Source organism: Opisthocomus hoazin, chromosome 2 (genome assembly GCF_030867145.1).
Source record: "Opisthocomus hoazin isolate bOpiHoa1 chromosome 2, bOpiHoa1.hap1, whole genome shotgun sequence".
Lineage (NCBI taxonomy): Eukaryota > Metazoa > Chordata > Aves > Opisthocomiformes > Opisthocomidae > Opisthocomus > Opisthocomus hoazin.
Window position 1 is genome coordinate 128,714,679 of NC_134415.1, and position 26,434 is coordinate 128,741,112.

Sequence of the window (26,434 nt, forward strand, 5' to 3'; positions counted from 1 at the left end):
CCACAGGGGAGAGGCCAGGCAAGCCCTGGCCGGGAAGCAGCCAACCCCTGCGGTCTTCAGCTCCAGCGTTCCCAGGTAATCTGCAATCCGCCTTCAGATCCGGTTCTCACAGAGCCTTTTCCTGCTGAGCCGCTCTTACAGGGGTGAGGAAAGCTGGTGGTACCATCCTCCACAGGGCAGCACCAGCGCCGCAGTTCCCCTCTGCACCTCGGTTTCCAACCAAGAAACCACCGGAAAAGACACACTGAACTTAAGCTGAGCATCACCAGTTCTAACTGCAGTTTTTTCACTCAACAACCTATTGTTAAAATAAACCCAGATCCAGAAAGAGAAGACAGTGACAGCTTCTGCTGACTGCACAGAGACAAAGCTCAACAAAGGAGGCACCACATCACAGAATCATAGAATGGTTTGGGTTGAAAGGGACCTTAAAGATCATCTGGTTCCAACCCCCCTGCCATGAGCAGGGACATCTTCCACCAGACCAGGGTGCTCAGAGCTCCATCCAACCTGGCCTTGAGCACTGCCAGGGAGGGGGCAGCCACAGCTTCTCTGGGCAACCTGGGCCAGGGCCTCACGGGGAAGAATTTCTCTCTAATATCTCATCTAAATCTGCCCTCTTTTAGTTTAGAGCCGTTCCCCCTTGTCCTATCACTACACATCCATGTGAAAAGCCCCTCTCCATCCTTCCTGTAGCCCCTTCAGGAACTGGCAGCTGCTCTAAGGTCACCCCGGAGCCTTCTCTTCTCCAGGCTGAACAGTCCCAGCTCCCTCAGCCTGTCCTCGGAGGAGAGGTGCTCCAGCCCTCGGATCATCTTCGTGGCCTCCTCTGGACCTGCTCCAGCACATCCATGTCCTTCTTGTGTTGAGGGCTCCAGAGCTGGACACAGGACTCCAGATGAGGTCTTACGAGAGCGGAGTAAAGGGGCAGAATCCCCTCCCTCGCCCTGCTGGCCACGCTTCTCCTGACACAGCCCAGGACACGGTTGGCTTTCTGGGCTGCAAGCGCACATTGCCGGCTCATGCTGAGCTTCTCATAAACCTTCCCACTTCCAAGTTACGTTTGAGATCATGAGTTTCACACCATCCCTGTCACAAACATGATTTTTTTTTTTCATTTTTTTATTTTTACAGGGAGATCTGGAATTCTTCTCTACTTCGAACCCTTCCCGCTTCCAAGTTACCTTGGAGATCATGAGTTTCACGCCATCCCTGTCACAAACATAATGGTTTTTTTCTTTTTTTTTTTTTAATTTATTTTTTACAGTGAGATCTGGAATTGGCAGTTTGCCACAAAAATCCCACCTGTGGGGGCAGACACCGCGCTGGGCAGGCAGAGGTGAGCTCTGTCAAGCACTGCTGAGGTTTATTTTCACCTCTCGGGTGGAGGCAGCTGTTCCTGTCAGAGCTGACAGAGGGAACAGCCACGCACTTCTAACCACACCTCATCGCAGCCCAGCACACGGGTATGCAGCTACAAGCAGAGGCAGGATTATCCAATACCGAATTAATCAAGCTGTTTCGGCAGAGGGATATAAATCCTTCCTGCTAACCCCGCCACAAGTCGTTGCACCCACACCAGGCTCAAGGGTAAGGGCACTTCAGACCACAGCAATCACTCGCTTGACGCCCTGCGCTTTCCATTCACTCTAGTCTGAACAGGGGGACCAAGACACCTCAGAACTGGTCAAACTGTTTACACTGTTGTGTCACTGGGAAAAAAAGAATAAACAAACACAGACTTCCCCATTTGCATCCAGAAGCACACAGTACTGCAGTGACTCCTGTAACCTCTGCTGAGCACTAAACTTTGCCAACTCACTGTTCCTAAGGAACAGACTCAACAGCCTCAAAGAAACCATGAAGCTCTTCCCAGGACAATTTAGAGCATGGTTCAGAGACCACCCAGACACCCTCCAGAAAAGGAGGAACACAGAAAGCCATGTCACTCGATGACCGGGGAAGCATCCCCGTCCCCTGACAGCACCAGAGGCTGGCACTGAGGACACCACCACGTAAGTCTCTTAAAGCCACCTGAAGGTCCCAGGGTTCCCTTCACCACTGCATGCCCGAGGGGACACTGCTCCTTCTGGTAGATCTGAGGGTGCAGGCGTCTGCCGTGCAGCTTGCTGTGCAGCCAGGCAGAGCTGAACTCAACGGCACAGTCAAGCAGACGCTCCAGATCCGAGAGTGCCAAGAGAGCGCCTCGCGTTAACGGATGGATCTTGGCCAGGTACAAGATCTCATTCTTAATGATGTTCCCTGGAAAGGGTCAGAAATAAGGAGACAATAAGGATCTTTCTAATCCAGCAGATGCAGACCTATGGCTCCAATCACTGTGACCTCTGCTTCGAGGATCACTGCTAGCCACGCCGTTCCCCGTATCAGATGTGGCATACAAGGAGCAGACTTCCAGCTGGCCTTGGACTGGGAGAGGTTCTCTTCCCACTACCCTTGAAGCAGACCTTCCTTTCTTCCACAAGTACAAGCCAATCCGTAGTCGCTCACACTAAGACAGTTCATTGTGCTCACGTGCTGCACTCAAGCACCTGAAGCCTGTGGCTAGGGACTGCAAGCCTTGTCCTCAGCAAGATGACCACACACCCTCAGCTGGATCAACCAGAAGCCGTAAGGCCAAAGAATAAAAGGTTCAGACACGCAGCTCTGGAGCTGTAGACATCCCACCCACCTTACTCCATTTCTTGGTCTGCCACTACGCCCTAGAACTCACCCAGCCCTGAAAAATATCTTTGGTCTAAGAGGGTGTAGCAGACGGGATCGGGTGCACGGAGGGCATCCAGCGCCCGGCCGCGGTGGAACTCCGCAGAGAGGATGTCGGAAGCAGGATCAGCCCTCGGAGAGGAGCACCAGTGCATTCGGCAGTTGTAGAAAACAAGGAAGCCTCCGCTCTCAAAGTGCAGAACCAGCCTGGGAGAAGCAGAGGAGTTAAAGTCTCGCGCCGGGAACATCCCTGAACCATTTGTTATACTCTGCTCTGGCTGGAGAGACGTGCACAGAAGGGAAAGAGCAGAAAGAGACAGCGGGGTAGAAATGGAATGAAAAAAATCCTGAAAAGTGAGAAAGAGCCTGCACGTGACATAGGCTTAGAGCGAAGCACACAGCAAGGCATCAGCCCATGCTGACTCATTGTCATGGAGAGATCTCGAAGTACCGGTCCCCCAACCCTGTAGCCTAGTCCAGCTCTCCCTCCCCTGCGGCTTATCACCGCACACGTGCGCACAGCGGGCTCTCCAGCACACCAGCCACCGTCGCGACGCAAGGGAGCCCTTTTAACGACTGCAGCCAAGAAACTTGGTTGTGAAACCACACAACCCCCGGACAATCGCTCCTTCTGCTGCCCTGGGAGACGGCAGCGGGCAGGGAGATGCAGCAGCATCTCAGCAGCAGGGTCCCCAGTCAGGGAAACTGATGCTCGAAGCAGCACGCAAAGCTATGTCTGAAACTGTTTGTGTAGAAATAAAGCAATCCTTCAAAAGATTGCAGGGTGGGGGAGCAGGGAGCGTGTCCCTACCAAGTCCACCACACACACAGGGGCCAGGCACCCACCTTGTACATTATTAACTGCTCAGGTTAAATAACTCACGAAAGCAGAGTCCACATTGTCTCCCAGTACTTACCCCCTCCTTGTCCAGTACGCTTCCAGCAGGACCTGGGACACAGACTGTTGCCTGTGTTTTCAACACACTGCTGCCTTTAACAGCATCACTCCAGCCTGCGACTCCAGCTGCCCTAGATGTATGCTATTTATACAAGGCTTTTTTTAAACATGCAACTGGGAGAAACTGGCATTTTCAGGGCGTGATTCAGTCTGGCATCCTAAAAAGTTCTCTCTCAGTAACAACCTTAACCAAGCTGGTACTCTGATCCCCAGGCTGGCAGGCAACATGAATCACAGACTGGTTTGGGTGGGAAGGGTCCTTTCAAGGCCATCCAGCCCAACTCCCCTGCAGTGAGCAGGGACATCTTCAACCAGCCCAGGTTGCTCAGAGCCCCATCCACCCTGGCCTTGAACACTGCCAGGGAGGGGGCATCTCCCACCTCTCTGGGAAACCTGGGCCAGTGCTTCACCACCCCCATAGTGAAGAATTTCTTCTCTATATCTAGTCTAAATCTCCCCTCTTTTAGTTTGAAGCCATTGCCCCTTGTCCTGTCACTCCATGCCTTTGTAAGAAGCCCCTCTCCAGCTCTCTCGCAGCCCCTCCAGGCACTGGCAGCTGCTCTAACATCTCCCCGCAGCCTTCTCCTCCCCAGGTTGAGCAGCCCCAGCTCTCCCAGCCTTTCCTCCCAGCAGAGGGGTTCCAGCCCTCGGATCAGTGCTGGGGCCTCCTCTGGCCCCGCTCCCACAGCTCCAGCTCTGTCCTGTGCTGAGGGCTCCAGAGCTGGACGCAGGACTCCCGGGGGGTCTCAGCAGAGCGGGGCAGAATCCCCTCCCTCGCCTTGTGCCCATGCTGCTGGGGATGCAGGCCACCAATGCACTGTGGATTCCCTGCTTGAACACAATCCACACCCACTCAAGCCATCTCTCATGCCTGCTTATCCTAAGAATAATCAGAGAAGAGACAGGGCTAAGAGCATCCCCCCACAAACTTAGTCTGAGACAGAAGAGTTCCTCTCCAGAACGAGAGGCAGGGAGAAAGCAGAGTTTGAGGGGACCCCACCAAATACCTGGGTATGGGGTCCTTCCAGTCCCCCCTCTTATTGGCTTTGTTCGCTCTTGAGAACTCATTTGCCCGAATGCTGCCAAACAAGCCGAAGTGGAAGCGCAGCCAGCTGCCCGGACCCGCTGCTGCATCTGGAGCTTCGGACCTGCAGTGCGGGAGTTCCTGCAGCTCCTCATCCTGGGGATGTGTCTGTGGAGCACAAACCTGCTCTTGCTCACCCTGGGCAGGAGAACTTGCCCTACTAGCAGCCTCTCTTTGCAGCACTGTCTCTTCTGCAGTTGGTCCTAAGGAACCTTCAGCGGCCACAAATGCCAGGTACAAGTTTTTCCCATGAACCTGAGAAAAAAGGTGGAATGTACTGAGGATCCACACAACCTCTCGCTGTTTCCATACCAGTGACAATTTCCTACAACCTCTTTTAGCCAGAAGGCACATCACCCCACCCCACCCTGAACACAGGATTCATTAGCTTCTGAGCCATTCCCACCAGAGCTGCAGTCATCCTCTTAGTAGCCCTTCTCTGTCTACATGAAGCACCAGGTATTCAGATACCACTCCAGCACAAAGGCCTCCCAGAGGCTTCTGTCGGGCTAAAAAGACATACCAGGACAGACACTCAGGGTTTCAAAGTCTGTTATCGCTGCTTCTCATTCGCCTCCCCACCTCGTGCTGGCCTCAAGTATCTCAGGCGAGGGTGACCCAAATCAAGGGTGGCTCCGAAGCCACAGCCTAGCCACAAGTGACTGGTGAGCATCTCACATCTGCGTCCCCAGCCGAGACAATGGTGTAATCAGAGGTGAGCTGCACTAGCACTTGGTCAGTCAACTCCAAATCGCTATCTGAAGGAGGTCAGGCGAGTCCAGCAGGACTGACCCAGTGTGACTGCCTCACAAGTGCCCACAGCATGGACATTTCCACCTAGCCAGGTGAAACCCTGCCCTCGAGTATAAGAGAAGTGACTGTGCAAGTTCACAACTGAGGGAAACAAGGCTGCTGCTCCCGATATCTACGTACTGAAGAAATAAACTCTCATCTTCTACAAACAGCCCTTGCCAACACCAGCTCCTCATCCCTTGGTGGGCACAGTACCAGTGCATCAGCATGACTGACCAAAACTGCAAATAATTCTGGGCATCTCTGTGTCTCGCCACGTCACTGCAACAACTTCTCCTCACAGTCACCCTGATCTCAAACTTGGCAACACAGAGCAGGACTCCAAAGTGGGCATTCACACCTCTTGAGCCACATGCACCGATTTTGTGGCCATAAACCGAGCCAACAGCCCACCTCAAACACAACCATGGTGTTATTCTAAGACCCAGATGCGCAAGGCAGTGGTGGTCGGCCTCAGACTTGCCATGGGCCAGTAGGTTCATTTTCAGCCCACCTGGGAGTCCTGGAGCCTCAGGGCATTCAGGTCATTCACATTGATCTTCCGGCTGCTTCCCCCCACCTTGGCCACCACTTGTCCTACAAAAGGGGAGGTCAGCTGCTGGAACTTCCTCACTGATGGGCCCTCCGGCATCTCCAGCAGCTGTTGAGGGAGTAGCACGTCCTTCTCGCACTTGGTGCCCTAGACTTGAAGGAAAGTTGCAACTCAGAAATACACAAAACCAGTCAGAGGCTGAGCTCACCACAATCTCCTCACCCCAATTTTGCTCCTCAAACCCCTGTGGCAAAGTCCATGGAGAGAAACGTGTTCATTTCAGGCCCAGGGAGCTGGGGGAATTTCCATCCTCGGGGATATTCATAATTCGATCACACAAGGCCCTGAGCCACATGCTCTAATGCTAGGTTTTGCCCCACAAGCAGGAATTTGGCCTGGGGATCTTCAGAAGCTCTTTCCTACCACAAGTTCTTCAGGAGTCATAGAGGACCTTAAATTTAACTGGCTAGCATCTCTCTCCTCACCAGGAACGAGAGCTCACTTAACTCCAACCACTCCCTCAGTAACAGCCTTGATGTCCCAGTACAAAGGATGACTGTAAAAGCCTTCATGTGCTGCAGGTCTCCTGGGGTGGGAAGCTCACCACCTGCAGAGCTGCACAGCTCCAGTTGCTGCTGATCCATTTCACAGCTGGCTCATTGTGAGAAACTACAAGTGCTGAGCACTTTGTAGGGTTTCAATGCGCACACTCCCCAAGGTGTAGCCGCTCTGGACAGTAGAGCAACGCTCCTCTTCTAGAGGAGAGCCTGCCCTTTCTCCCAGGGCATCAGAAGAACCAGCATCTGGTCTCTTCCTCCTCTTCATGGACCTTGCTACTTCACCTGTTTACTCCAGACCTACTTCAGCTTCTTCCAAAATGCTTCCCTTTCAAGGAGGAAGAGGAGGATAACAAGCCCCAGGTCTCTGCAGGGCATGACACCCATCTCCCCAAGAGCATGACCACTACAGCCCAGAGCTTGTCCCAGCAAGCCAGCTGAGCTGATACCACTACAGTCTGGGTCAGAGAGCCAGAAGAAACATCCTCATGCGTGGGCTTATTTCCAGTCCTTGCACTCAGACAGAATCCAAGCACCCGCACCGGGACATAACAAGGATGAGGCTGCCATGTTCATCCACCTCAACCCAGCTCACCTGCACCCAGGGACTGCAGCCCCACACCTCGCTGCAGAGGAAGCCCCACCATGGCTTCACACCCCGGCATGAGGCTCCTGCATGGGTTTCACAGCACAGCTCTGACCCTCCACATGCAGTTAGGGGGAGTGCAGAGGTCCCCATCTTCTCACACTCAGTCAAGCATCAACCTGCAGCTCCCCAAAACAACTGAGCCAAGAGTTTCCACCCCATTCCCCCCCCAGGGCAGTGAAGACACCCATAGCACTCCCCCCAAGCCCCTCATTCCTGCATCCAGGCCCACCCTGTGCACGCATCTGGGGAGCAGACCAGGCAGCCAGTCTCCCCTACTTCACTGTCCCCCTTCTGCTCCTCCACGCTCCAGAACCCTTCCTCTGCCCTCCAGTTCCCCTTCCAACACCCCCAGCCACCTCCCACAGCCTTTCCACAAACCTACCCACCTCAAAACACCTTCTGCACCCAAAACCCTTCCACCCTCTCACTTTTATACGGGAGGAGGACTCTCCACCTGACAGCAGGGGAGGAATGGGCAGAGTTTCAAGTGCTAGCCTCACTCACCCCACCAGTTGCACCAGTCTCCAGAGTCTGGCTGAACTGGGAGGGAAGCTGGTCACCCCCAGAGGAAGGCTGCTCAGTCTCCTCCACCCTCTGCAGAAGCACAGCCCGTGCTGGCAGCGTGATTTTGGGCTTAGGGCGGTGTCTCTGAGCTCAGCTGGGAGCGTTCAGGCTGAAGTGCAGGCTGCTGTGCCAAAGCACGGCAGGGAGCAGACCAAGGAGCTCAGGCTATGTGTTAGGGTCCCCTGTGGAGCTTTTCCTCTCTCTGCTGTGCCACGGGGATTACCTGCTGCGTGGAAAACAGTCTGGGTGTTTTCCCCGCCTTGCATTAAAATCATAGAATAGTTGGGGTTGGAAGGGACCTTATAGATCATCTTGTTCCACCACCCTGCCATGGGCAGGGACACCTTCCACTAGACCAGGTTGCTCAAAGCCCCTTCCAACCTGGCTTAAATTGCTCCATTGCTGGGTCTGTCACTTCTAGTGTCCTGCATTGGCCGTCCCAGCTCCTACCTGCAGCAAGGGGCTCTGTGTGTCTTCTGGGCTGGGAGGCAACATCCAGTCTCCTGCAATGACTCATTTTTTGGGAGTCCCCAAGTCTGAGCAAGGATTTACCAAAGATTTTGCCTCTCGTTAGAATTGAACGCGTATTTGGAAAAACATTTCCACGGTGAGGGTGGTGAAGCACTGGAACAGGAACCCAGAGAGGCTGTAGGATTTCCATCCTTGGGGATATTCAACGCTTGACTGAACAGGCCCCTGAGAAACCTGGTCTAGTCCCTTCTGATTTAAATTACTCTGTAATTCTAGCATTATGAGCTCCCTAGGACATGGACCCATTGCGCTGTTGCTTCTCCAGGTGCACTTCGTATGTGATCTTTTAGCCCCGGCCCTCTCCAAGCAGCCCACGAGGGTAATGAGAGTCAAGCAGCAGCCTTCTGGTTTTATTATCATTGTTTTATTTCCATTAGTTCTAAAGGTGTAGAAGTTACGTGGATTGGTAGCCATACTACTTCATAATATATATTTTTTTACATCTTTAAATAATTACAGCTTGTTCAGTTGGTTGGTTTCCCTCTCCCCATTACAAATAAGTGTCTGTTTCCATGGGACCTTCCCAGATGACCCGGGAAGCTTCAAACTCTATACATGGGGGAAAAAACCCAAAACAAAACACCACCCCTGACATAGTCACAGCTTCAATGTTATATTAAGAGTTGTTGATCGGTTTTAAAGCTCCCTTACAATATTCCTGAGCTCCTCCTGATTGCACCCTCTCCAGTCAGCCCATAAGATTGCAAGGGAAGTGTGGACCTCTGCTGATCAATTTACAAAAGAATAACTGAAACGATTCAAGATGCTGCACTTCCACAAAGAGGAAAGATGTTTAGAAATGGTTAAATAACCTTTCTACCCCTCTGGCTCCCCATCCTGGTTCTCATCTGCTCATTTCGCTCTGGTGACCACTGAGCCATTGCAAAGGTCTGGCTTGGCACAAGCAAACCTTGTGCCACAAACCCTTCAGCACCAAAATTTGGATGTGTGATTAATGATGACCTCTAAGGGAACAAGTCCCGCAAATGCATTTATGGACGTGCTTAAGTGTTTTTCAGGACTGGGCCATTCCCTCTGACTCCTCAGGGCAGGGATAGTTCTCAGTCCTGCATTTGTGTAGGACCTGGCCTGGTATGGTCCTCACTAGGTTCTTCAGCCGTGCTGCAATGAAATAAATTATTGCAATAATAGCAATAATTATCTTGCCTTAATGAGTCTCTAATAACTGTGTATAATTTCATTAGCAAAGCGGGCTTTGAGTGGCATCATGGGAAGAAAAGCAGAGTTCACACGGAACCCATTATTTTAGATGTTGCCTCTCTTGCTAGACTGAGCTGAGCCTTCTGAAACTGGTAGCACTTTTATCTCTCATCCTGTGAGTATCCCTTCATCAGCCACGTCTGATGTTTGTCATTCTGCATTGGCCACCCCAGCTCCTACCTACAAGAAGGGGCTCTGTGTGACGCCTGGGCTTGGAGACAACGTTCAGTCTCCTGCAATGACTCATCGCTGGAGAGTCCCCAAGTCTGAGCAATTAATTTACCAATAATTTTGCCTCTCATTAGCATCTATTGCTTTTTTGGAGAAACATTTCCACTGTGGGGGTGGTCAATAGCTCTGCAACAGTTTTGAGTGATTGAAAAGTACAACAGAACCAGGTGTATCTGGTCTTTTACTGCTCGTGGTGCAAAAGAGGGGACAAAAGAGTTAATTTCTACCACTAAAGAGAGCCCAGTTGTCCTCGCAGCCCCCAGAGCCTCACCTTTTGAAAGCAGACATCTTGTTCTGTTAGCAGGGTCCTTGTAAAAGCTCCTCCCTGTGTTTCAAGAATGATTTTTAAGGCTTTGAGGAAGGCTGAGAATCAGTTAACAAACCTCTACCGTGGTCATTTAGCCTGAGGGAGCATAAGGCTAGCTTAGGTCCTGCAAGGGTTTTCCCCTCTTGCATTGCAAGCAGACTTCTTTATGGCATCTCGGAGTGTGTTTTAAGGGCAGGAGTAAAATTCAGCCAGGGAATTTAGCTTTGAGGGCAGTAGGAGGAGCGCAGTAATAAGGCAAGGTGGACAGAGCCTCTGGGAGCATCCGTATGGAGCAAGAAACGCTGCTTGTGCTTGGTCTAGACTTCAGCTGCTATGCAGGAGGCCACCAGCTCCCCTCCATCTCATGTTGTCCAGGGTAGTTCAGGTATCTCAAACGTGTGCGTTAGCCAAGTGGCATCTTTGTGGTGCCTGCTGCTCTATTGCAGACAGGAATTCACAGTCCCAAGAGAGCTCAATCGCCATTTACAAAGGAATATAGGTCAAGGAGGAGGCTGGCTACAGACCTGCGTGCCCAGGGAGAAACGCCTTTATGTTTTTCACCCCAAATTCATATTTTTAGGTGCTATTTCTGGCCTCTTCTCTGCAGCCTACCAGGCCTGAGCAGAATCACGGAATTTCATTTATTTTTATTCATGTTTCATGAATATCTTTTCCTTGTCTGTAACTATAATGAGGCCAGTCCCTGCATTAGCTCAGCAAGACGGAGTGGGAACCCTGGTGCAAATACCATCCGGTCATTCCCATGGCATCGCTGCCATGGTGTTTTTCTCTGGGGAGTGCAGAGGCTCTGCCACCCCTCCAAAACCCTGCAAAACTGAGTTACACAGAGCACGGAGAATGTGGAAGGGTCCAGGTGTCTGCTGTGACTCCAGTCCCAGTCTGTATCACAACCAGTTCAGTTGAATGCTTCTCCTTGAAGAAGCTTTTCTACCATCAGGAGGAAAATGATGAGTTCAAACAAAGACAATACAACGCCATTCTTTTGCTTCAAATGTATATGCGTCTTTCCTCTTTACCAAGCCATGTATCGTGGTGGTTGCGTAGAAACACTCTTTGTGGGAATGTTAAACTGTGGGAGACAGAGGATGGCACATTTGGGAGGGATGCACAATCCCTCTTCTAGATTTTCTCTTGGTAGTTCTATACTGGAGTTCTGGATGCAGGGAGGAAAAGAGAGGAGCTGGGAAGGCAAGAGGAGCAGCAGAGTTTGGGAGTGGACAGAAACAAGAGTGGAGAATCTTGTAGCATGAGGTCTCCCAGAAGTTCTCTGCTGGACCGGTAAAGCTCTCCCTCCTCAGAAATGCTGGTGAAAACATCATGGCAAGCATCTGGTGAAGCACTCAGGCTGCACAGGGGAGCTGTGGCATCGGCGATGCTGGAGTTTGTTAAGCACATGCTAAAGAAAGAGCACTCAGGGCTAGGTTAGGTAGAATTGATCCCTTTGGGAAAGGGAATGAGTCAGTAAGTTCTCGGCATCTCTTCCAACTCCATTTGCTATGATTCCCTGGTTGCTGAGAGCCTTATGGGCAAGAAAAAACACGAGTCTTGTTTAATTCTCATGCCTGAATGGAGTTATGCTTCTTCTGCAGGCAAGCAAGTCTATGCACATGCTTGGTAAAGAAAACAGCCCCTGCCTACCTCCGTTAAAGGCTGAAGCCTTGGCTTGTTGCAAAAGGTGAAATCCCAAAGAGTTAGATGTGTGAAATGGTCATGAGCCAGCTGGTAGGGGGAAAGTGGGCACTCACAGTACAGCCAAAAAGAAATGACTATCAGATTTCATCAACGACATCAAAACCAACATAAGAGTATGCAAAATGATTAAATTAACTGTCTCAAAAGCAATGGCACGGCAGCGTTGGAACGGCATCTTTGACTTGCTGTGCTCTCAACTAATTTCTAAGCCTGGCTTGTAGCTATCCATAAGGGAAGAGCCCAGCAGTCTCCTCCAGGATTTGATGGCCAATGCAGGCATCCTCTACCTGCTTCCAGAAGGTTCTTTCTTCCAAAATCCCCTTTTAACTTTGGACAGGCCTCCTCTGGGCTTAGCTAACAACCTTTTGGAAACAGAGTCCCATGATTTTGTAATGATAAATAGGAAAGGAGTTACTATTAAATACAGACATTCATTAGCTTTTCAGACCATCTAGGAAAGTAAGACAGTACTCTAGCAGTGTGAGCTGAAGATCGGGGCGGGGGGGGGGGTGTCTCTTTTTTTTCCCTGCCCTAGGTCATATCAAATCCACTAAAGCCGCCACAGCATGTCTAGTGAAGTCTGTTCAACAAACTGTTCTGGAACTGGCTCCGTTTGGTGGAAGATCATTGAATTTGGGTAATGAGAAGATGGTGGCATTTTCTTCTGGTCGGGAAAAGAATGGATGGTGACAGAAGAAAAGAGTGTCTCTGCTTTATCATTGTCTGAGTCTTAAATGCCAGACATTTTTGAATAAACGAAACTCAAGAACTGGATCCAACTTTGTGTTTCTGGCTATTTCATGGATGGTGGTGACAATTAAATAAAGAGAGTCTCATTTAAAGTGGGAAAAAAGGCTTCAAATCCATTAGTTACTTTGAGGTTTGAGTCTTCTCTGTTTGTTTCATAAAAGCTCTCCTACACCTCAGATAAGTTCTCTTTACCTCTTTGCTGGAACATCTCACAAGGGGAGAGAAGGCAGGGGAGGTGGGAGACAACATTGACTTCATGATTACGTGGCGTCTTCTTCATCTGTCAAGTGGGTCAGCCTGAAGTTCATGGGTGGAAGACCAGCTCACGCAGTTATGATGTCCCCATGGTTTTCAGCTAACACCAGGCTGTTCCAGGAGTCCTGTTTGGAGGTGGCTTGTGGAGACTGGCTGATAGCTGACTGGTAAGCCTGCGGGGAAAGCTTCAGAGCTGAAATCGCAGGGTGAATAGATGATCCATGTCCGGACATGGCAGAGACTGAGAATGCCTATGAAAAAATGAAAATCCAGTGAGCAAAGCTTCAAACCAGAGGACGATATGAATCCCTTTATGGGGGGCTGGTGCTGTTGTCATAACATGGCTGTGGGTTTGCTGTAGAGCTGCAGATTGCAGCTCATGCATGATACTTTGAACAAGCTCTTTCCTGCTTGTTCCAGACCCTGTTCTTTGCTCGTACTGCATATGGGGCATCTTCTTCTCTTCTAAATGTCAGAAATTATGATTTTACCTCCCAAGGCTTGAGATTTCACTGGCCTTGGGCTCTCCTAGTTTACACACGGTCTCCTGTGGATTGCAGGACACATTAACAGTGCTGCAAGGCACTGCAGGTGCAGGATCAGTCCAGCACAACACTCGACCACGTGTTTTTTCTCCAGGGAGAAAACTGGAGTTCCCCATATGAACCCAAAAGGAGAGCAACTATCGTATACCTCTGTCTCTTGGTCATGCTGTGTGATGGGGATCGTTAACCAAGGAACGGTTATTAAACCTGCACACAGATCAGCTTCCAGATCAGGGTGTTGGTCAGCATGATATGCACCTTGTAGGGACGCGGTGCTGGTCCTCAGTCATCTACTGGTCCAGGGTATGGCACAGAGCACACCGCTTTGCCCTGCAGCTCCCTGCCATCATGCTGTCTTGTTTTACCTTCGCAGGGACTCAGATCTGGGCTGTGTAAGTTTATTCTCCTCACGCTGCGTTTCTCATATTGCTCAACACACAGCCAGACAGCGCAGAAAAAGTAGGGTAATATTGCCAAGTTTTTCCGTGCTCAAGACAAATCACAGAATCACAGAATGTTAGGGTTTGGAAGGGACCTCTGTGGGTCATCTAGTCCAGCCCGTCTGCCAAAGCAGGGTCACCTACAGCAGGCTGCACAGGACCTTGTCCAGGTGGGTCTTGAATATCTCCAGAGAAGGAGAATCCATAACCTCCCTGGGCAGCCTGTTCCAGTGCTCTGTCACCCTCAGAGGGAAGAAGTTCTTCCTCATGTTCAGCTGGAACTTCCCAGGCTTCAGTTTGTGCCCGTTGCCCCTTGTCTTGTTGCTGGACACCACTGAAAAGAGTTTGGCCCCATCCTCCTGACACACACCCTTGAGATATTTATAAGCATTTATTAGGTCCCCTCACAGCCTTCTCTTCTTCAGGCTGAACAAGCCCAGCTCCCTCAGCCTCTCCTCGTAGGAGAGATGCTCCAGTCCCCTCACCATCCTCGTATCAAATCATAAAAAGGGAATGGGCATTTTCTTGCTGTAAGACCTATATATGGCTGCCCAGCTAGAAGGAATTTCATGTTTTCAACAAAGATGCTACTTCTTGTTGTTCATTCAAAGCTGCCATGCATCACTGAACACCTATATTGTGCTGTAGACATGGTGAAAAGAATGTGTTTTTTCGCTCCATCCCAGAGGACAGATGTCTTACTGCGAACTCCAGAACCCCCGGGTTGAAAAGAGGCAGCCTTTTTCCACAGAGGCTTTGAGGATGTTCTTCTCACCATGTTTACCATCCTAGTTCCCATCTTTTTCTCACTACCAGCATCTCCTGTCTGTACCTGAGAAATTGGGCTGGGGTGCCCGTAATGAGATGAGAGCCCCGGTTCTGTTTTTATGGGGCGCATTTCCTCGGTGGTCGTGGCACTGCTGCTGCTGTTGGTGGAGCTGGTGGTCGGGGTAAGACTCTCGCTGCTGGATGGACCTGTGAGAAAGCAGACAGTAAACCAGGATCTTCTCAAAGACCTTTCAGTATAGAGCTGTACCCAGACACGCAAAGTTAATGTAGGGAAAAATAAACAAAAAATAGTGGGAAGGGCTTTGTAACTGCTGAAAGGCATTCAGACATCCCCCATTTTTGAAGAATCAGCCCATTTTGTGGTTGGGTGTCTGACTCACCGGACATGATGGTCAGAAACACAAGCGCGCACACGTGTACACCTACAACAAACTATCCCATCCACCACTTACCTGCAGGCGTCTTTGTTTTGTTAAGGTTCTTCGGCTTGCGCTTCCTTGTCTGAATGCCCTCTTTTCTCATTGCTAAAGGCCTTGGAACCTGTGGACCCAAATATAAAAGCACATTGGTTTCTGTACATCCATAAGGTCATCTAGGAGAACGTGGTTCCATCTTTGCCTTGTACGCTGCATGAGAACCAGCTGATTTAATTGAAAGCAATGACAAGATGGAGCTCAAATTCACTGGTCAGCACTGCTGTGCGAAGAGATATGTCAAAGCTACAAGGTGTGCATCCAAATGGGGACAGGTTTTTCACACCATAGATATGGAGTGTTTTAAGGCCAGAAGGGAACAACAGCTCATCTGATTTACTTTCCTATGTAACCCAGAGCAGAAGATGTCTTTCTGGCTAATACCTGCTTTCTGGAAAGGTACCAAGCCTGTGTGGGGAGACCTCTCTTAGGAACTGATCCTGCTGAGGTAGTCACCCTCATAGTCAGAAACACACTGGGATTTCTAGGAAGAATTGTTGGGTTAGGTAAGGCTTCCCCTCATCCACATTGTCTTCCAGCTTTGACCTGTCTCTCGTGAATGCTCTTCCATCCAGTCTGAACCACTGGACGTCCTTGAGAGCACGGATGTGTATAAAAACCCTAGGAGTAGCAATGAGAAGCAGAACTGGGGTTTGCTACTAAGCAATTGCCAGGGCATTGAAGGCCTCTGTCTCTGCCACGGTGGTGGCCCTGTTGCCACTGACTGATAGGAGGGGGACTGGAGATACGCATCTTGAAGTCCTGCTGCGCCTTGGACTCCAACAGGACTCTTCTAGAGATATCAGACGTGGCGTAGATACGTGAAGCCTCCACGGACAGGAGGAGACTATCTGGACACCCATGGAAGAAAAGGCATCTGTCAATCCCATGACAAGCCTACAACCACATCTTAGCTGAGATCTGACACCTCGTGTAGAAGGGCGAAGCCCTTCTTTGTGCTTCTGACTCAGGTTTTCCACTAAAGTGCCTGAATTTAGGTGGGAAGAATCCGGGCCTAGTTTTATTGGGTTTTAAGACTTTGATGCAATGGGTAGCTAGTTAGTGTGTGAGAAATGCCCTGCGTGCGTCACCCCTTGCCAATATAAACATGATGTAGCGTTGAGGGGGACTAAAGCCCAGAGGCACGGCAGGATAAACAGCTCCAGGAGAGCAGAGCTGTGCAACGAACCCAGTCCCCATCTTGGTGCTATTGGAACCCTCCCTGTAGAGAGCAGAGATCAACGGCGACGTTACCCCATGGAGCTTCATGTAGAGTCCGCAGGCGTTACAGACGGGCTCTCCCTCGGCGTTTCTGCGCCAGAGCGTGGTTGTCGTGGTGTGGCAGTTGGCACAAGAGAGGCCGACGCGGCGGGAAGCCGACTGCGAGAAAATGCAGAGGAAGAAAGCACATCAGCCCTCCGCTGCTACCCCCAGCAGCATCTCCGATCCCAGCGCGCTCCAGCGCACCTCAGGTTTTCCTCTCCTCTTCCCTCTCTCATTTCTCAGTCTTTTTCTCTTTTCACCTTGCTGCGGTGGATAACACAACTGCCTTTTTCTTCCCCTCTTGTCTTTCATCTCACACTCCACTGCCTTCCCAATGCCTCCCACCTGCCAGTGCTGTGCAGGCATCTCAGCGCTCCTGGGGCATCTCAGATGGTGCCGGAGATATCACCTGAACTGAGCCCCAGATCTCCAGCGGGTCCAGCAGCAGCTTGGAGACCCACTGCACGTGCACACACTTACACTAAGGTGTCTGGATCTCAGACCGTCCTGCTCTTTCAGGATCCCAAGCCCTTCATCTTCCAAGCATCATGGCATATCCCAAGACATTATCAATGCCATGAAAGTTATGTATTCCTTGCTGGCTTTGTGTGATGTTGCTCCTAGGAAAAAGTTGATGTTGCTCCTAGGAAAAAGACTGCTTCCAGCAGCATCGTCTTCCTAAAGTTAAGAGGGATAATTAATAGGAATCCCTACTAATGAAGCAGTGGAGGGAACAGGCCTTTTGAAGTTCCCTTTCTAGGTGAACTGGTTTAACCAGGCTCAAAAAGGCCACAGGAAAACACAATGGACTTGAAAACATATAAAACACAAGCTTTTTTTTTTTTTTTTTGAGCTTCAAAAGCAGAGTGGGAGGTGGAGGAAGAAAAACCAACATACTCCACGCCTGCCTGACGCTTGCCAGCATCCTTCAAATTCAGGTCTTAAGCGGCTGAGGATGAAGTCTGGACGGGCAGGGGTCAAATTCCCTCTTTGCTTGCTGATAAACTGGGAACTGAATGGAAGTTCTAAAGCTGTGTGAAGATGCCTGTTCTCATGGTGCCTGAAGAGGAACCTACAGGGGGAAAATCTGTTGGTCTTGGACATCTAACCAGCTCTGCAGACCTGAACAGTATAGCTGGAAGCTGTGTAATGGAGGGGGGAAAGCCTGGGAGATGAGGACCTTGCAGCTGCCAGGGATTTCCTCTCTGATTTTTGCCACAGCTTTCTCTCTGTGTCTTCACCATCATTAGAAAGCAGAATCAGTTAATCTATGGCAGCAGGACAATAAAAAGTGAAATTCAAGCACTCCTTAAGACTTTGAAAGCTGGAAACCCCTTCGGTGCAGAGAAACCAAACGCTCCTTGAGTAGTAACCTCACCATGTATTAGCTTCAATCATTGGCCTTTGCGAGCGAACCGAGAGTTTCAAAGAGAGCTTAAAGCAAAGGCAAGGATCTCCCCTTGCAGAGCTCTCTGGCACATCTCAGTCTTTGAAAAAAAGGATGTCCACAGTGACAGATTAAACCTAATCACTTATACTGAATGTATTTACGCAGGTAGACCGATTGTCATTAATTTAAGCACACTCCTACATTTCATCCCTAGACATAGCCTCCTTTTCTTTATGGAAATTCTCTCACAGAAATAAAAACAGGAATTTGGCCATCTGTGCAGGATTCCCAGATTGCCAGCTGCCCAGCCAAGCCACAAAAGTGCGCGTACAGATCAGCGTTTATATTTCTCACAGGATTTGCCAAGCCTTACCCCAAGGCTGCACAGAGTTAAAAGCGTGCCTTGCTGCTTGCTGCGAAGGACCCAGCCCGGCACCCGACTCCTGACTGCAGAGATGTGCCCAAGGGTGACAGGTAGACCTGGGTCAGCCCGAGCAGTGGCTAGGAAGGGCTTTTCACAAGAGGGCGCTGGGTGGCTTTGGCTGGTGGCAGCGCTCAAGCTGCCGGTGTCACTTTGGACACTTGCAGGGGACCAGCTGGGTTTGAGCACGGACAGGTCTGGGCGACGCAAAGGGCAGGGCAGGTTGCAGATGGAGAAGACAAGGAGTGGGGAAATACAGCCCTGAGAGATGGCTTGCTGGCTTTTTGCTGCCTGGGGTCATGATGGCCCCAAGTGCCTGCGGCACAGGCTATGGACACCTTCCCAAAACACCTCACCAAAGCTGGCAGGGATAGGCAGGATACCAATGCTGAGACATTGCCTTCCTCCAGGTTCCTCATGCATACCCCACCCCACCGCACAGGTTTTGGGATGCCCTGACCACAGAAATGATCCAAGGGCTGGAACCCGTCTGCTGTGAGGAAAGGCTGGGAGAGCTGGGGCTGCTCAGCCTGGGGAAGAGAAGGCTCCAGGGAGACCTTAGAGCAGCCTTCCAGTACCTGAAGGGGCTTACAAGAAAGCTGGAGAGGGACTTTTTAAAAGGGCGTGTTGTGATAGGACAAGAGGTAATGACTTTAAACTGGAAGAGGGGAGATTCAGATTAGATATAAGGAAGAAATTCTTCACTCTGAGGGTGGTGAGGCCCTGGTCCAGGTTGCCCAGAGAAGCTGTGGCTGCCCCCTCCCTGGCAGTGTTCAAGGCCAGGTTGGACGGGGCTTTGGGCAACCTGGTCTGGTGGAAGGTGTCCCTGCCCATGGCAGGGGGTTGGAGTGAAATGATCTTTAAGGTCCCTTCCAACCTAAACCATTCTACAATTCTATGATTTTATGACCTGCCCCACAAGCTCTGCTTCAGCTCGTTCCAAAGGACCAGGGTATCCAGAAAAGGTGGCCAGTCACCATGAAGCAACTGAGGACTAAGGACCCTGAGGGTAAGAGAAGGTGAACTGGTGGTGTGGTGGAGCTGGAAAGGGTACTAAAGCAAAGACTGGCTTTTGCTAAACCGACACCCCATTACTGCCTCTGTGTCCTACAGCCCCTTCCACCACCTGGCCTGGGCATCTGCAGAACTGGTCTGGACAGTACAGGATCTTGGAGCATACCAAACACTAGGTAATCTGTCTTATTTTGGAAATCTGGACCAAAACCACCTAGCTTGGGCAGATGGGGACCCAAGGAGTGGAAACACCCCAGGTACTTCCACCTAGCCAAGGTCTTTTTGCCTCATCCTCGCATGCAGCCTTGCCCCACATGCGTTGTGTGATCTTGACTTACCAGCCTCCTCTGAGGTTTGAACAAGGGCCGGTTGATGCCATTCATCTTGTGGTAGAGCCCGCAGGCGTTGCAGAGGTAGTGCCCCGTGCCATCTCTCCTCCAGAGCGGGGTGGACATGGCCCCACAGTTGACACATTCTCGACCCTCTGAATAATCATCAAAAAATTCTGCTGCCATGGTGGGAGAGAAGGGAAAAGACTTGGTTAATTAGGCGGCCGTACATTTAATTTCTGGTCTGGTTCTCAGTATTTGAGCTCAGAAGTAACATTTCAAGAAATCACAAACATTCATATTTTATAGGGTGCAAGAAACAGCTCTTCCTTTCTCAGGGAAGCCCCTGGGATTATTGGGAAGAGGAACCCCTTTCCCTGCCATTCAGTGTTGGCTGCAGGACTTGTGTGGCAGCAGGGATGTGCTGGGACACGGATACAAGGAGACAGAAATAGAAACCTTCCCTTCTGCTCTGACGTTATCCAATTTTCAAGATTGGGCATAGCCAGGGCAAACAGATTGGGGCAGGCGAACAGCCGTGTTTGCAATCAAGACCACGGACAAACACAAGCCTGGACCCACAGAGCAGAGCTGCCCAGAGATCAGACAGCTGCCCCAGCATCCTTCAGCAGGGCTCAAGCAAATGTGGGCAGGGAAAGCCGTGCTTGTATGCCCTGCTATCCTGCAGATCTTCTCCTCATCCAGCCCATATCAGCTCCCACTCCTGCCCCTCTGCAGAGGGGAATGGCAGCAGAGAGCCGAGGGGGAGAGAAGTTCATGTGCCTTCACCTTATTCTCTGCACGAGAAGCATCTCCTGAACTATAAAATCCACAGGCACAACCCCAGCTCAGGCAGTCAGCCAACAGACATCATTTGACATTCTCAGGTATCAGAGAAAATCAGCTTTTGATTCAAAAGTGCTTGATGTCACTCTCCAGGATTGGGTGCATTCACCCACCACGTTCCTGCTTCACCCTCCACTGGGGCCCGGCCACAGTGGTGACGTGAGGGTGAAGAAAATTGCCCTGGGCTGGGCCAGTCCAATCCCTCGGGCTACAGCAGGTCCCCATCATCTGCAAGGCGACACAGAGGTCAACGCAACACACCTTGACTGCATCATCATTTGGAAAGACATAGGTCAGCTCACCCTTGGACACACTGCCCTCAAGAAGCCAAGAATTTCACCTAATAAAATATGATCATCAGCTAGAGGCCTTGCTGAGATGTAAATGTAGCTGCATCCAGCTGGCATGGCCCTTCAAAATGTACGTTCCTGACGGTGATCCCACCTGGAGAGGATCAGCTATTGAGTTCAGCCCGGGCATGTATTTCTTCTGTTACAAAACCATTCCTTCCTGCACATGGACACGTACTGATGTGGGGACCAAAAAGGGAACACTAGATGGTAAAATAATTGGGGAGAAGAAGAAAATGACCAATGACAGCAAAGGGCTCCATTACTTAGCATAGACTGGGAATAAACCAGGCTGCTGAAAAAAATTCCCAACAAACTGCATCGCACAGGAGGTGTCTGGAGAACGTCAAGAGCTTTGCATCAGGACCTTCAGCCATTACAGACCAGCAGAACATTAACTCTTAAAATGTTATTGTGCATCTTGCTATATTTTGTGCTTGTCCACCTGCTTGTTATACGAGTATCTCAGCTTTCTGCTGGAAGATGATAGTTCCCCAAAGAGCAAACCAACCAAATCTGCTTCTTGCTGATCTGCGTCTCAATCCTATGTGGATTCTCTGACATCTAATATGGGTTGTGTTCAAACTTCGGCTTTATTTTCTCTTTTCTCCAGACTATTTTTGTGGGAAACTGCATAACCATGAAACAGCCAAAGGATTAAAAAATTATTAAATTGGCGCCAGTAAACACAGACACAGAGGAAAAGATTCACGTGAGCCTAATTCTCCCTAGAAAACCAGGCTAAAAATGGCAGGAGATTGCACTGTGTGGCAACAGGGAAATACTAGCAAACATTAAATGAGCCAAGGGGCTCTGGAGCCAGAAAAGGAGGAATCCAGTATCTTCTCAGCAGCTCAGGAAAATCTCATTACCTCTGAGCAATTCTGGTGGTTTAGGAAAGATGGGAATCCCTCCAGGTGATTTTTGGACACGTGGATTCAGTGATACTGTAACCATAATGCCTCACTTTCCCCTTTTAAGTCACCATTGAGTCGCAGCCAAAATCTAGATCAAATAAACTTGCTTTGAAAAGAGAAGGGATTGGAACAGCTGGTCAGGAAAGGACTCATTTCCTTGAAAAATCTCAAGAAAGGAAAACATTTCACTATTTTTTTTTTCTCTTAGAAGTTGTTGAGGTTTTTGATTATCATTTTCCAAAGAAAAAGCCAAATTATTTTCACAGTAATTTTTGTCCTGTGAGAAAATCCCTTCTTCTTTGAATATAACTCAGTACAAAGTTGTTGACATAATCCAGGGAGAATTTAGCAGAGCAGAGGTAGTCCAAAGGTAACAGTTAAAGCTCTTGACCGATTTGAGCTGTGTCAGTGACTAATTACAAAATATCGTCTTTCCTGGAGGTTTTTCCACCAGAAAAGCAAAATCTGAAAGTTTTTAATCAAAGAAAAAGGAGAAAACTCCTAACAGTGCCTCAGAAATGTTAAGAGTTGGACGAGCTCTTGAATAAGAAGGTCACTCAAAATGGGTACGATAATAAGAAATGCCAAGTATGGTATAACTCTGGTTTTAGAAAAAAACGGAGGATGTGAAGTTGAAACCAGGCAAAGTGTAAGTCTCTTATTTTCTGACAATAATCAAATTTGCTACTGAATATTCACTGCTATTTCCTAAGAGTTTTTGTGACAACCAGATCCACTGTCCACGTTGTTTTCACTATTGGTTTGTAATCAGACATCTAAAACCCCAGTACAAAGCAGCCGTGAGATCTGCTCCCTTTGCTCTCCTTTTTCATTTGTATTTGTCTGAGCTAAATTCTTCACTACTTCTTTGGGGGTTTGGTGGGGTTGTTTCTTTTCAGTTTCCATGGGATTTGGACTTGAGCTTCTCTCTTGAGGGACTTGCACTGACTGAAGTTTCCAAAAACGCTCTTCTGCTTCCGTAGTAATAACATTTCTGTTATTTTCCTGTCTCAGCTGCAAACGGAGGTGATCCTCGTGAATGTTAATAAACAGGAACCGCTGGTGCTGGAGATGGGGAAGGAACAGACTTTGCTCCCAGGGCACACCGAGGCTCCACGCAATGGGTGGCTCTCCCTAATCACGGCGCTCACGGGGCGATATCAGATGGGTGCGTCCCTCGTGTCCACCACCCAGTGCTGAGTCAGCAGATGACATCTGCAGAGTGCAACCTCATTAAAACCATTCCGGTAGCCCCGTCAGAGCAGAGGGACCTCCTTGACCTCAACAGAACTCACCTGGAGGAAAAAATCTTCTCCTCCTTCAATGCTTGGTGATGGGAAAGGATGTGTCTTGGACACTACTGGATACTGGCTCAGAGAAGATGACGTAGGCTTAGTGCCTGCCCTTGAGTGAACAAAGGGCATTTTGGTACGGATGGAGAAGTGGAAGGCAAGGGACTGGATTTCTTTCTAAAAGAGGTGCTGTATTTTCCCAGCATCATTAAACTCAGGGAGGAAGTTGCCGCAGAGAGCTTTCTAAGCCAACCTTCTGGCCACACAGCTGAGACATCCTAGCTGCTTTTGGCAATCTGAGGGTCTACAAAACAATGAGGAAGTATCACCTGAAGAGCTGCAGCCCATGCAGTTTGACACGGGTGGGTGTCCAAGACCTAGGTAAAGCAAATGCTCAAAATAGCGGCCTGTTTCTGAATATCTGGGCCATGATCTCTGCCTGCCTCCTTCCCCCAGGGCCATAGCTGGGGGCAAGAGCCCCCTCCCCATGCCTGGGTGCTCATGAGAAGACAGCCATATCTCCAGGGTCCCTGCCAAGAGAAGCCCAGGGCTCAGAGCCCACCAGCAGGCTAAGCTGTATCAAGCATGGAGGTCACTGGGCTTCAAGTGCACTAACTGTTTAATTTGCCACTGTTATTAATAATGGGGATTAAGGCACGGCAGACTGGAGGCTCCCCAGGAAAAACCAGCAAAGTGTTTTCTTGGCTTCCGTCTCGGGGCTGGAGCTCTAAATCCTGGCGTTATGAGATCCCCTGACACTTATTCCTTGTACTTAGCAGCTGGGAAAGGAAACGTTTATTCAGGCAGCAAATTGCCCAAGCAGCTCCCGGAGGGACCTGAACAATGCGGGGGGAAGGAAAGGCTCCCCCAGTCGCACTCAGGGCAATAATTTCCGTTCTGTGGCACAGGAGCCGCTGCCTGATAATGGAGATTTATGGGTCCGTCCGGTGACCTCTGTAACAGCCTTTCTGCTGGAGAGATTTACTCCCTCTCCCAAAGCCAGGTATGGCCAGAGTGGGACAGGGTTGAGGAAAGGATAATGCTTTCTGGTGAGGCTGAGAAGGACACAGGCCCGTGGCTGGAGTAGTCTCTTGTGTGGTGAATGGCCTCACCTTCCTCTTTGAAGCTCCCCCAGAATGCCTTTGCCCAGCCCTTATCTTGGATAATATCAGTCTTGGGATCACTCAGTTCTTTTTATGGGTTTGGTCCCTGGTGTTGACTAATGCTAACGGCCTTCTACGTAATTCTTCATAAGACCCTACCTTTAGTCCATGAAGGAGCTTCTCACGTGAGAGCAGATCATGAAATCTCACTGAATGACCTGGCTGGTGGAGAGGATGGATTGGGTCCTGTCCCTGTCCTGGTCATCAGCTTGCTGTATAAAAGGAGATCTTTTTCCCCTCACACCTACCATTTATGAGGACTGAAAGGTCCCCAGGGCAGGAAATTATCGTTTGTGTATTGCACAACAGTCTCCTAATCTTGGGTGAGGCCTTGAGCATGCTAATGTCAGAAATACTTTCCACAATGGGACATTCAGTCCCCAGGGAGCCAGGAACAACTCCTAAGTGGGGCACGAGGGTCTGGTAGGGAAAAAGCATTCTTGGATGTGGCACTTCATGGCTCTTAGTCATTGGGAGTGGTCCTTCACATCCCCCGCCAGGTCCACAGAGATCAACTGCTACAGACAATGCAGGGCTCAACAAGAGAGCAGATCTGAGCGCCGCCAGCCAGCCCACACCTACAGGCACTTTTTCCAGCATGGCTAGGACATGACAGCATTTCTTACCAATGACACGGCCCACCCAAAATCTGAGCACTTTTACCTTCCCAACCAGAAGAATCAAATTCCCTCTTGCAACCAAGTCAGAGGGAGGTTGCCCAGGGCTTGAGTCTGAAGGGTGGCTTGAAGTCCCCTCTTTGGGTCTTTCCACCATCTCTGCAATCCCCAACTCCACCAGCGTGACAGCATGACCATTCCTAGGTCCAGACTTTCTGGATTTATTTGGGCTTTTCTTTAGCAAGCCTAAATCTGTTAGCCTTGGAGAGACCATCTCCAACACATAAACCTGATGAATCGGGACCCAGAAGAAAAATAACAGTAAGAGCACCTCCAACAGAGAGATTTTGAATCCTTCAGTTCAGAGCCAGCAACCAGTTTATACATTTCTTTTCCCAAACCAGCCTCTAGAAGGGGACAAAGAGCCCTCCCTGCGCTGGTTTGGGTCAGACCCTGTGGTTGCTGCATGAGAAAGAGCAACAAAGTTGTCTACCCTCTTCTGCCCTCCAGTTCCCTCGAGTCTTCACCCCCTCTGGGTGAAGAGGAATGGAAAGAGATTTCCATTAATATAGCACTGGAGTTTTGTTTAAAGCTGGAGGGATATTTAATATCAACATTTCCCCCCCGCAGAAGTGTCTTCTCAACCCAATGAAGCAACTCAGCAAAGGAGAGGCTGTCCTTCAAACACAGCCAGGCACTTACAGGCTCTAAACAGACCCTGAGAGCAGTTTTACCCGCAGAGAAGCAGTTTCCTAAAACAATTTGTTATGATAAGAGGTGAAAGCCACGATCCCGTGTATATACGAATCCCAAATGGACTCTCAGGAGCTCTTGCAGCTGAGGCAAAGGACATTGGCCCCTTGGACACATGGACACCCTGGGAGCCCACCAAAGACACCCTCACCTTCTGCTTCAAGAGACAGCCATGACAGCACAGCAGGGGAAAAGAGGATTTGGCATTCCCAGCAGCTCAGGATGGTTTGTCCCAGATCCAAAGACTGTTTCCATTAAAAAGTGACAGCGTGGAAACCCTTCCTGCAGCTGTGGAGCTGAATGGCACATCTCCTATTTCTTTTGAGTGGATAGAGATGCTCCCACGAACTGCATGACTCCAGAAGCTGAAGTTTCAAGGGGGAAAACCCACCAAAAGTTTTCTGGTCAGATCACAGTAGTTAAAAGTGCTGGTTGGTCTGGTACCGTGGCAGATCAGGGCTGAACTGGAAGGGAAGACAGCAGCAAAAAATGAGGAGAGACAAAAGTAGAAGGGGCAGGGAGTGGCTGTAAAGAAAAGAGCCCAGATTTATGCATGGGAGACGTCTGTAGCCAAAAGAAGGCTGTTAGTGAACCTTTCCTTTTTCGACAGGGACAACATCAGCTTGACGCACAGGCTGGGATCAGAAAGCCCGTGTGCATTATCCTACCCTTCAGCTAACGGAGTCAAAGATGTTTTTGTAAAAAGAAGTTCTGCCCATTGGCTTTGTCCCCCCTCCCTCTTATCTCCCTGTTTCCCCTCTGACAGAATCTGCGGGAAATTCATCCAGGGGTCTGCTATTTTAGAGACTAACGGGACCTAGACGTGGGGAGAGCAGGACAGCGCCTGTCTGAGTAGCTGGGTTGGTTGCTGGTGGGAATGCAGCTCCTCTGATCTGGATTAACAGCGAACATCACCTGTGGGCTTGCTGATCTGCAGGGAATGGGG

At 49.9% G+C, this 26,434-nt stretch overlaps 2 protein-coding genes across 4 annotated transcripts in view; both read right to left on the bottom strand.

The window, feature by feature from the left end:
• Window positions 1-1,945: 1,945 nt before the first annotated feature.
• On the bottom strand, window positions 1,946-6,237 carry NEIL2 (nei like DNA glycosylase 2). Its single transcript, XM_009942315.2, has 4 exons — window positions 6,070-6,237; window positions 4,687-5,018; window positions 2,732-2,928; window positions 1,946-2,262 (listed from the first exon to the last, which is right to left on the bottom strand). The coding sequence occupies exons 1-4, from the start codon at window positions 6,205-6,207 to the stop codon at window positions 1,946-1,948; spliced, it is 984 nt and encodes a 327-aa protein (XP_009940617.2). The 5' UTR covers window positions 6,208-6,237.
• Window positions 6,238-8,760: 2,523 nt separating this feature from the next.
• Window positions 8,761-26,434, bottom strand: part of GATA4 (GATA binding protein 4) — a 32,289-nt gene continuing 14,615 nt past the window's right edge. For 2 of the 3 annotated variants that reach the window (XM_075415028.1, XM_009942316.2), the window contains 5 exons: window positions 19,560-19,729; window positions 16,388-16,513; window positions 15,113-15,200; window positions 14,704-14,846; window positions 8,761-13,137 (listed from right to left, as the gene is read on the bottom strand). In XM_075415028.1, the coding sequence (XP_075271143.1) occupies window positions 12,955-13,137; window positions 14,704-14,846; window positions 15,113-15,200; window positions 16,388-16,513; window positions 19,560-19,729 (710 nt within the window). In that variant the 3' untranslated portion in view covers window positions 8,761-12,954. The remainder of the gene's footprint in view (window positions 13,138-14,703; window positions 14,847-15,112; window positions 15,201-16,387; window positions 16,514-19,559; window positions 19,730-26,434) is intronic. The other variant, XM_075415026.1, reaches the window with a different exon arrangement.

Bases quoted from the DNA above. Each gene is read 5' to 3' on its own strand.
- NEIL2 (XM_009942315.2), bottom strand. From the start codon at position 6,207: ATGCCGGAGGGCCCATCAGTGAGGAAGTTCCAGCAGCTGACCTCCCCT. The intron at 5,019-6,069 runs GTGGGCTGAAAA...CTTTTTTCTCAG, and splicing joins TGAGGCTCCAGGACTCCCAG to GTTCATGGGAAAAACTTGTA. The intron at 2,929-4,686 runs GTATTTGGTGGG...TGCTTCTCCCAG, and splicing joins TGGAAGGACCCCATACCCAG to GCTGGTTCTGCACTTTGAGA.